The 9,712-nt window shown below is 43.7% G+C and overlaps 1 protein-coding gene across 3 annotated transcripts in view; it reads left to right on the top strand.

The window, feature by feature from the left end:
* Positions 1-726: 726 nt before the first annotated feature.
* COG7 (component of oligomeric golgi complex 7) overlaps positions 727-9,712 on the top strand; it is a 50,336-nt gene continuing 41,350 nt past the window's right edge. Inside the window, exons 1-4 of one of the 3 annotated variants that reach the window (XM_069734356.1) lie at positions 727-943; positions 4,573-4,755; positions 5,876-6,024; positions 6,102-6,218. In XM_069734356.1, coding sequence (XP_069590457.1) covers positions 4,590-4,755; positions 5,876-6,024; positions 6,102-6,218 — 432 coding nt within the window. In that variant the 5' untranslated portion in view covers positions 727-943; positions 4,573-4,589. Of the gene's footprint in view, positions 944-4,572; positions 4,756-5,742; positions 6,025-6,101; positions 6,219-9,712 lie in introns of all 3 variants that reach the window. The other 2 variants (XM_069734357.1, XM_069734358.1) reach the window with 2 other exon arrangements.

Raw genomic sequence — 9,712 nt, 5'->3', positions numbered from 1 at the left:
GCTGTGTATATCAGACATCAAGCCCTGGGGTTAGTAGTGGAGCGGTGTCTATCACACACCAAGCTCTGGGGTTAGTAATGGAGCGGTGTCTAGCAGACATCAACCTCTGAGGTTAATCATGGAGCGGTGTCTAGCAGACATCCCCATTACTAACCCAGTAATAAAACCACACAATAAAATACTTTATTCAAATAAATCCTCCCCAACAGTTTCTCTGGTTCACTACTTTGTTAAACAAAAATCCCTCTCAAGTTTGCCGTAGACCAAACGAATCCACCGAATCCTCAGATTATGGCACCTTGTCCTGAGGCTCCATGGTGTCTGCGAATGTGAACAGCCACTGCCGGATAACACTGCTCGACACTTGGCTGCTGTAACGTTACCGCTCATCGGCCGCTGGGTCATGCTCAGGGCATGGGTTGTCATTGCAAAACAAGTTTCCTGAAAAATTTGGGAGCAATGGCCGCACCGCTTGTTCTGTGACAAATCTATTAATTGGAAAAAGTTTAACAAAAAAAGTTAGTCTTATACAAATAAACAATAAATATCACTCCCCGGTTATTCCATAGATGTTTATCCCATTATAATACTGAACATTATACCAAAAATGATGAACTAGAAAATGAATGCAGAGTGAAGTGCATGTATCCTGGCGTCTCCTGCTCCTCCAGAGTGAAGACAGCACAGGGCTCGTGTCTCTGGACTGAATACAGGCGCTGCCCTCTGGACTCCACTGAACAGCAGTGAGAAGAAGAGCGGAACGAATGTTAGGGGTTTAAGCTCCCAGGGACACATAAACTAAATGGACGCGGAAGTGACGTCACGCGTCGTGTCACCATGGTTCCCTTCGTGGTCAACCCGGAAGTGCAGCGCTGGCAGTGTGTACGGAAACCGAAAGATTGAGCGAAGTGTCAGTCTGCATTAGGGGCATTTTGCTTTGCTCGTAAGTATCCACGGGTGGCGCTGTGGGGCTATTTGTTTTATATAAAATACGTCTTTATGTGTTGTCACTTATTGGAGAACCACAAGTTCCAGGAATAACAGAGTAGACTGAAGCGATGCTAAAGATCATGGTGTGCAATATATTGTATTGTGGGTGCTGCAGTTTTGGTGTCCAGAATACGTTGTCCCCCGTATACAGGGTCTGACCGGTGCAGCTGCGCACAGTGCCAGTGCCCAAGGGGAAATCGTGCACAGGTCCTATTCTGATTATAGAGTTATTGCCTATATGTACAGGATATGTATGATCGGTGGGGGTCCGAGCCGCTGGGACCCCCAGCTATCCTGAGATCGCTGCTCTGGAGCCCCCAGAACGATCGCTCCAGCCTTTCCTATGTGCAGCGGTGATATTCATCGGAACAGTCCCTATGAGTGAATTGCTGTCTGTCAGAGCAACGTGTCGCAGGCCGTTTTGTCTCTCCGCACTCAATCTGAAGATCGGACAGTAGAGTAACATTGGAGAGACACTTTGCTCCTCCATATTATCAGTTTTTGGGGCATCAGTTTGTGTCAGTAATGAGAGCGGATCCCATCAGTGCAGAATAGGGCAGCATTTTAATATAAACCATTGCACTTTGTCAAAGGGTTATTCCCATCTTCATAGAGGGATATTGTCAGATAGATCTTGCAAAAATGAGCACTTTACGGTTTATCTTATGTTGCAGCCGTTCTTGAAATATTAATTTTCATTTGTTTACAGCTCGCTGCCTAGGAGACCGACTTCCACTGTTGTCTAGCTTGTAAACACTGTGCTGAAGCTGGGACGAGACTAGGAGGTAACAGTGTTTTGTAGGGATTAGTGGGGAGTGAACGTGCTCTGGTAACGCGCTATCCAAACATTCTTGGGTGTTTTCTGAGTATCTTGGGCATGCTCAAATAATATGCTTGGTTCTCTGCACCTCCATGTTTTGTGGCTGTTAGACAGCGGTGGTCGGTTTCCAAGGCAACAGGATGTATAAAAAAAAGTGTTAGTATCTCAAGAACGGCTGAGAATATTAGTAAGCAGTAAATAGAAAAAGTGCTTGTATTAGGCCGGCTTCACACTCAGCGTATGAAAATACGGTCCGTATATTACGGCCGTAATACGCTGAAATGTCCCGAAAATAGTGGTCCGTAGCTCCTCCGTAGGCAGGGTGTGTCACCTTTTTTTGCGCATGGCATCCTCCGTATGTAATCCGTATGGCATCCGTACTGCGTGGTTTTCTCGCAGGCTTGCAAAACCAACATACCGCTATAGAAATGATCCATGTGTCCCAAAAAGAAAAAAAAATATATATATATACTGTCTATATATATATATATATATATATATATATATATATATATATATATATATGTCAGTGAGACACATATATGTATATATATTAATATTTTTTCCAGCGCTATACAGCTTGAAAGCCGGTAATTCAATTACCGGCTTTTTCTTTCTCCTTCCTAAAACCCGACATGATTTGAGACATGGTTTACATACAGTAAACCATGTCTTCTCTCCATTTTTTTGCAGATTCCACACTACTAATGTCAGTAGAGTGTATCTGCAAAATTTGGCCGTTCTAGCTCTTAAAATAAAGGGTTAAATAGCGGAAAAAATTGGCGTGGGCTCCCGCACAATTTTCTCCGCCAGAGTAGTAAAGCCAGTGACTGAGGGCAGATATTAATAGCCTGGAGAGGGTCCATGGTTATTGCCCCCCCCCCCCCCTGGCTAAAAATATCTACCCCCAGCCACCCCAGAAAAGGCACATCTGTAAGATGCGCCTATTCTGGCACTTGGCCACTCTCTTCCCATTCCCGTGTAGCGGTGGGATATGGGGTAATGAAGGGTTAATGCCACCTTGCTATTGTAAGGTGACATTAAGCCTAATTAATAATGGAGAGGCGTCAATTATGACACCTATCCATTATTAATCCAATTGTAGTAAAGGGTTAAATAAAACACAAACACATTATTTAAAATTATTTTAATGAAATAAAAACAATGGTTGTTGGAGTATTTTATTCTACGCCCAATCCAGTCACTGAAGACCCTCGTTCTGTGAAAGAAAAAACATAATAAACCAACAATATACTTACCCTCCGCAGATCTGTAACGTCCAACGATGTAAATCCATCTGAAGGAGTTAAAACATTTTGCAGCAAGGAGCTGTGCTAATGCAGGCTGCTCCTTGCTGCAAAACCCCGGAGAATGAGGCTAAATATAGATCAATGAGCTATATTTAGCTTCATTTGCGGTGAGGCGCCCTCTGCTGGATGTTCATAGATCGTGGGAACTTTCCTAGAAAGCCTGGGAGCTTCCAGATGTGCCTTTTCTGGGGTGGCTGGGGGCAGATATTTTTAGCCAGGGGGGGGGGCAATAACCATGGACCCTCTCCAGGCTATTAATATCTGCCCTCAGTCACTGGCTTTACTACTCTGACGGAGAAAATTGTGCGGGAGCCCACGCCAATATTTTCCGCTATTTAACCCTTTATTTTAAGAGCTAGAACGGCCAAATTTTGCAGATACACTCTACTGACATTAGTAGTGTGGAATCTGCAAAAAAAATGGAGAGAAGACATGGTTTACTGTATGTAAACCATGTCTTAAATCATGTCGGGTTTTAGGAAGGAGAAAGAAAAAGCCGGTAATTGAATTACCGGCTTTCAAGCTGTATAGCGCTGGAAAAAATATTAATATATATACATATATGTGTCTCACTGACATATATATATATATATATATATATATATATATATATATATATATATATATATATATATATATATATATACCTATTCTATGTGTACACATTTATTATACCTATTCTACTGTAAGCTGTCAGTGTGATTTTTACTGTACACCGAACTGAATTACCGGCTTTTCTCTCTAACAGCGCTGCGTATTTCTCGCAAGTCACACTGCTTGTCCGTGTGTAATCCGTATTTTTCACGCTTCCATAGACTTTCATTGGCGTATTTCTTGCGCAGTACGGTGACAAACGCAGCATGCTGCGATTTTGTACGGCCGTAGAAAGCCGTATAATACTGATCAGTAAAATACGGCAGATAGGAGCAGGGGCATAGAGAATAATTGTGCCGTATTTTTTGCGAGTTTTACGGACGTAGTTTCTGCGCTCTTACGTCCGTAAAACTCGCAAGTGTGAAGCCGGCCTAATACGTACTTTCCCACAATACCCTTTTATGAGAAGCGTAATAACCGCTCAACTTCTATTTTAGGCTTGCCCCCCCCTTTATCACTGCTGTGTGCAGTAGTATTAACTTTATAGATTAAGTTTGTCAACTTACTGAATATTTTGTTGGATAACGCAGGCTTTAACACCATTGACTCCAGCGATGTTCTTTCTTAGTCAACTGACTGCTGAAGGCAATCACAGTCCTCATCAGTTAAGTGTCTGAGGATTGGGACGTCATCATTTCCTGTTCTGGAGTTGACCACCTGAACCTCCTGCTTTGGAGCAAAAGGGGGTCAGAGGAGGTGCCTATACCTCCTTTGTGTTTTATTTTAGAACACTCCTTGCAATTTTTGCAAAGCTCCCAACGCATTTTACTGTATAAATGACATTCCTAATTTTCTCAGCTTGCCTTTCCAGCAGGATGGATTTCTCGAGGTTCCTCGCCGATGACTTTGAGGTGAAGGATTGGGTGAACGCTGCCTTTAAGTCAGTACAGAAGGATGCTCCAGGGAAGGTGGATGCACACGCTTCAACCCTGGTTATGAAACTGCAGCTCTTCATCCAGGAGGTCAACAACTCAGTTGAAGGTAGGTAAGACAGCAGCTTGTCAGAATGAATGTTCCTAAACACATTATATTGAAGTCAGCCAAGCCCACTGATGTCAGAGAGACAGGTCAGTTATCTAAGGCTCATTTTTTCGTCCGTGGGCCACATTGAACAACTTCCAAGGATCGCAGAATCATTCCATATTTACACATTTCCTTCTTGGAACCTTAATTTAAATATTGAGGAGTATAGATAGAGATTTTTTTTTTATTTCAAGTTTCCGTAATCGTCTATAATTTTTAAAACGTTTGACTTGAAAACCTGAATTAAACATTAGGTCAATTTCTGATGACTCATTACTTTAAAGTTGAGACTACAATCCTTTTTTTTCTCCTTGGAGGCCAGGCTGTTGCCAGCTATATCTGTCAGCAGTGCGTTTCCCTCTCCTCATACAGAGCGTATACATGCTTGGCAACACTGATCTTAAAACTGATCTTGCTAGTTTTTGGAGGTGTATCTGAAAAGATTGTTTATGGCAGACAGCAATTTTATATGCCACCTTAGCAGTGTACAACCTGTTATGCTGTTATAACTTGCGCTACTGTCCTGATCTATCTGATCATTTTTGTCTTAGTTTAATTGCTCGATGGTGGTAGGTAGATGAGACCCCTTTAACCTCCTGCTTTTCTTTGTAAAATCAATAAAAGCATGTAGCATGATAGTTATGTCTGTGAAAAAAACACATCTTATTACATGTGGTTGGAATTGTGAGAACTCTATTCCTGTATATAACTTATGAATTGTCTTCAGATGTGATGTAGATTTCGGTTTGGGATCCGTGTGTAAATCTATGTCAAATCTGCGTTGTTGTGAGTACAGCCTGCAAGTAGGAGGAGGAGAGAAGCTGTGACATATTTCTCTAAGGTTTTCTTCACATCTTTTCCATGGTGCCAGATTCATAACATAGTGGACATTAGTGACTTGTAACGACTGCCGTCATGATCGACCAAGATGTCTTCATTTTCCAGGAACTGTAATGGAAAAAAAGCAGCCATGTACGGTGTAATCATATAAAGCATGACTTCAACAAGCTGAGTCTCTGGCACATCCATACGTACACTCCATGGCATCACTCCCAGTAACACTCATGTTCTCCCCCAGAGAGCAGCCACCAGGCCCTGCAGAACATGCCACGAGTCTTACGGGACGTGGAGGCTCTCCGACAGGAAGCAGCTTTCTTAAAGGAGCAAATGATTCTTGTAAAGGAAGATATTAAGAAGTTTGAGCAGGACACCGCACAGTCCATGCAGGTGAGAAATCTCCTTTTATACAGAGTCTTTTGGGAACTATTTAGCCCCCTTCTCCTGACTGCTGTTTCTGCCTGTAGGTCCTAGTGGAGATGGACAAAGTCAAGTCACGAATGCAGTTAGCTGCAGAATCCCTTCAAGAAGCCGACAAGTGGAGTACACTCAGTGCTGACATCGAGGAGACCTTTAAAACACAGGTAGTTTTATGAAGAAATGTTATTTGGCCCCCTAACTCCACCTATCTAGGCTGTGTATGGTATTATGTCTCACCTTTTCAGTGAAGATCCACCTTTTATATAACTTTATAGAATACACTAGATACAGGGTAATGAAAATTCATTAAAGTGTTTATCCAACCATTAAAAACAATAAAAGAAATAAGGACACAAGATGCATTAGTGAGCAGGACAACAGCGTGAAAAATTCATTTCATTTTTTTTTCTGTGATAGCATTGGTAGACACCGAACTGTGGGTACAGGTGCTGCCACTAGGAGGCTCCACACTCGGTAGATACAAAAAGTGTTGGCTACTGTTCCTGCTGGGCAGATGCCAGGTGGCTCACCTTTAGCCTAATGTCTTTAGGAGGCAGACACCACTTGGATCAGGTCTGCTGCTCTGGTCTTCTTTAGTTATAGGGGTCCCACTTGTAACTCTTTCTTCTCTCTCCCTAAATGGCAAAGCCTCTTTCTATACCTCTAGACTCCTTCTGAAGGCTTCCTTGCTGTGTTTGCTGTGCTGCCAGGTAGCCTAAATTATTGGGGTCCTGGGTTTACTCACATCTAGACCACAACTTCTGTTCTACCCCTTGGATAACTTCCTTGTCTGCCTGCCTGCCCACAACAGATCAAGGGGATCAGCAAGCATACTTTTTCACCTCCTTGAGATCTATCATGCGATTTCATTTCAAAGGGGCCTATAATTCTGAGTTTCCTTTTCTAGCCTTTAAGCTGTATCTGCATTCCTGTTCTGGTACTCTTCCTCTCCACAATCTGCAAGCAGCTTCTAGACACCATCTGTCTTCTGCCACCAGTATGGAAAGCAGGACACGGACTTGTGGTTTCACAGCTCCTGGACATTATGAGCCCATTTTCATTTTTTTCGAGGTGCCATATCCTCCTCCCAGGAAGACCTCCACCATCACCCATTCCCAAGGCCCCCCATCCAGCACTTTGGTCACCTATTTTGATTGTGCTGCGGCCAGCTTGGCTCCCTCTGTGCCCAGTGCCTTAACCCACCACCCACTCAGGACCCCTTGGATCCACTTCGGGAACCGAGTTCCCCCCCCCCCCATAATGGGTCAAGTTTTTGAACCAGGTCTTAGGTAACCCATCCACTCTCTCTATCTATGGTCTATTTTCTCCAGTGCTTGCCGGCTCAGCTTGCCTGTCAATGCTTTCTTTTGTATATTGGTCCTGTGACATTCCCTGATGTAGAGCTTACAAAGTCCCCCCCCATCTACACAGACACTTTCACCAGAGACCATCCCAGAGTTCCTCATAGGCCTCTTAGATCACTTCTGGAACAGAGCCTTAGTAAATGAGACCCATTCTCCCTCTGCAACATCCAAATTACCAGGCGACACCTCTGACGCAGACTCTGAGTCCGAGCAGGATTCCAAGCTGGCTTCAGCCTGGCAGGAAATTATTCACACAGTGACGGACACCCTTGAGATTAAGGACGAGTTTGCCACCACATCCCAGGAAGTGACTTCTTTTTGTCGGCACCACCGGCAACAAATTATTATTATTATTTATTTATATAGCACCATTAATTCCATGAGGAGGGGTTACATACAAGTTACAGATATCACTTACAGTAAACAAACTAACAATGACGGACTGATACAGAGGGGCGAGGACCCTGCCCTTGCGGGCTTACATTCTACAGGATTATGGGGAAGGAGACAGTAGGTTGAGGGTTGCAGGAGCTCCGGTGTTAGTGAGGCGGTAGCTTCGGTAGTGGTGAGGAGGCAGCGGGGTCAGTGCAAGCTGTAGGCTTTCCTGAAGAGATGGGTTTTCAGGTTCCGTCTGAACAAATCACCTCTGTCATTCATAAAACCTTTTATCTTTTTTTTTTTTTTTTCAAAAAAATGAAAACTCCCGGACAGTCGCATGCCTTCCATTAGGTGGTTTGAGGCCCTCTTTCCCTTTACAAAGATTTAGTTAATAAATGCTCCGTATCTCCCTTCATAGACTTCCCTTTAGCTTATATCTTGTGGGAACTCCGGTTTCCTCCCACATTCCAAAGACATACTGATAGGGAATCTAGATTGTGAGCCCCATTGGGGACAGTCATGATAATGTGTGCAAACTGTAAAGTGCTGCGGAATATGTTAGCGCTATATAAAAATAAAGATTATAATTATATCTTTAGAGCCACTACGTTGATCTTTCCTGATGCAATATCCCTCAGTAAATCGCTGAATATGAATGTTGACTCCATCTCTAAAGCCTCTCTTCAGCAGCATGCTCTGCTTTACATCCTGATTTTATGGAGTACTGAGTCAGCACAGATTATACAGCCTGGGCTGAGCAGATTCACTAGAGTTTCTGGTGCCCTTCAGAAGGATCTTCTTGACCACTCTTTCTGTACTGCATACTTCAGAGTTTTTGCAAGGCTTACTTTGTCAGTACAACTTTCCTCAGATACTGGTTCACGGACTTGGAGTCCAAATATGCCCATTCTGTGCTCCCTTTAAGCAGGAAACAGACTCTTTTGGTTTTCCTACCACCAATGAACAAGCTTTCTTCGTCTCGAGTCAGAGTATATCGTATGCGAATGAAGTCCTCATGCTCCATCTGTTTTTGCATTAGGGTTCAGTTCAGGATCATCTGTTTTTTCGAGGTGGTACCGTTCCCCAATTTCACATAAGCCTACTACATCAGTCTATTTTGTCTCTTTGGACCAAGTCAGTGGACTCCATGGATCATCATGTTGCATCCACTGAGACCTTCTTTGGTGGTTGACATCTCTGGGTCTGCTTCCTCCAGATTCTTCCTCTTAGATAGCAGGTGATGGTGACCAATGTTGGTCTCTCGCATTCAAGAGTGATGGTCAACCATCACTTCACTCATTGTCTCTGGTCACTGGAGGAATACCGAATCCAGATCAACCTTCTGGAACTGAGAGACCTTCTTCTAGCTCTATCCCAATGGCCTTCCCTTTTAGGGAACTGCCCGCTTTGAGTGCAGACAGACAACTCGACTGCAGTGGCCTACCTGAAACCACCAAGGGCAATGGGTCATGATGGAAACTGCCTTGATTCTTAACTGGACGGACTTAAATGATTCAGCTATTCTCAGTCTACGTTACTGTCGTAGAAAAGTAGGCTGCAGACTTTCTCAGCCAAGAAACATCCAAGATATTGGGCTTTCCTCCTAGAGGTCTTTAGTCTGATCTGCTGTCACCTGGGCACCCTTGTCATGGACCTATTTGCCTTCAATCGGAATCAGAAGGTCCCACTTATCTTGCCAGGTACCAAGACCTAAAGGCCTTAGCCATTGACGCTACGGTCATTCCATGGACAGAGTTCTTTTCCCCTCTCTTCCCTCCTTTCTTCCGTACATTCTCAAGAAAGTCAAGACTGAGGGTGTTTCAGTGATGATGATAGCTCTGAACGGACTTTGCTGGGCATGGTACTCTGACCTTATTCAAGTTGGTCGCCTACCCAACATGGTATTTTTAGCCATA

This window comes from Ranitomeya imitator, chromosome 7 (genome assembly GCF_032444005.1).
Source record: "Ranitomeya imitator isolate aRanImi1 chromosome 7, aRanImi1.pri, whole genome shotgun sequence".
Lineage (NCBI taxonomy): Eukaryota > Metazoa > Chordata > Amphibia > Anura > Dendrobatidae > Ranitomeya > Ranitomeya imitator.
Note: the sequence above shows the minus strand (reverse complement) of the source record. Positions and strands in the feature narration are given on the sequence as shown.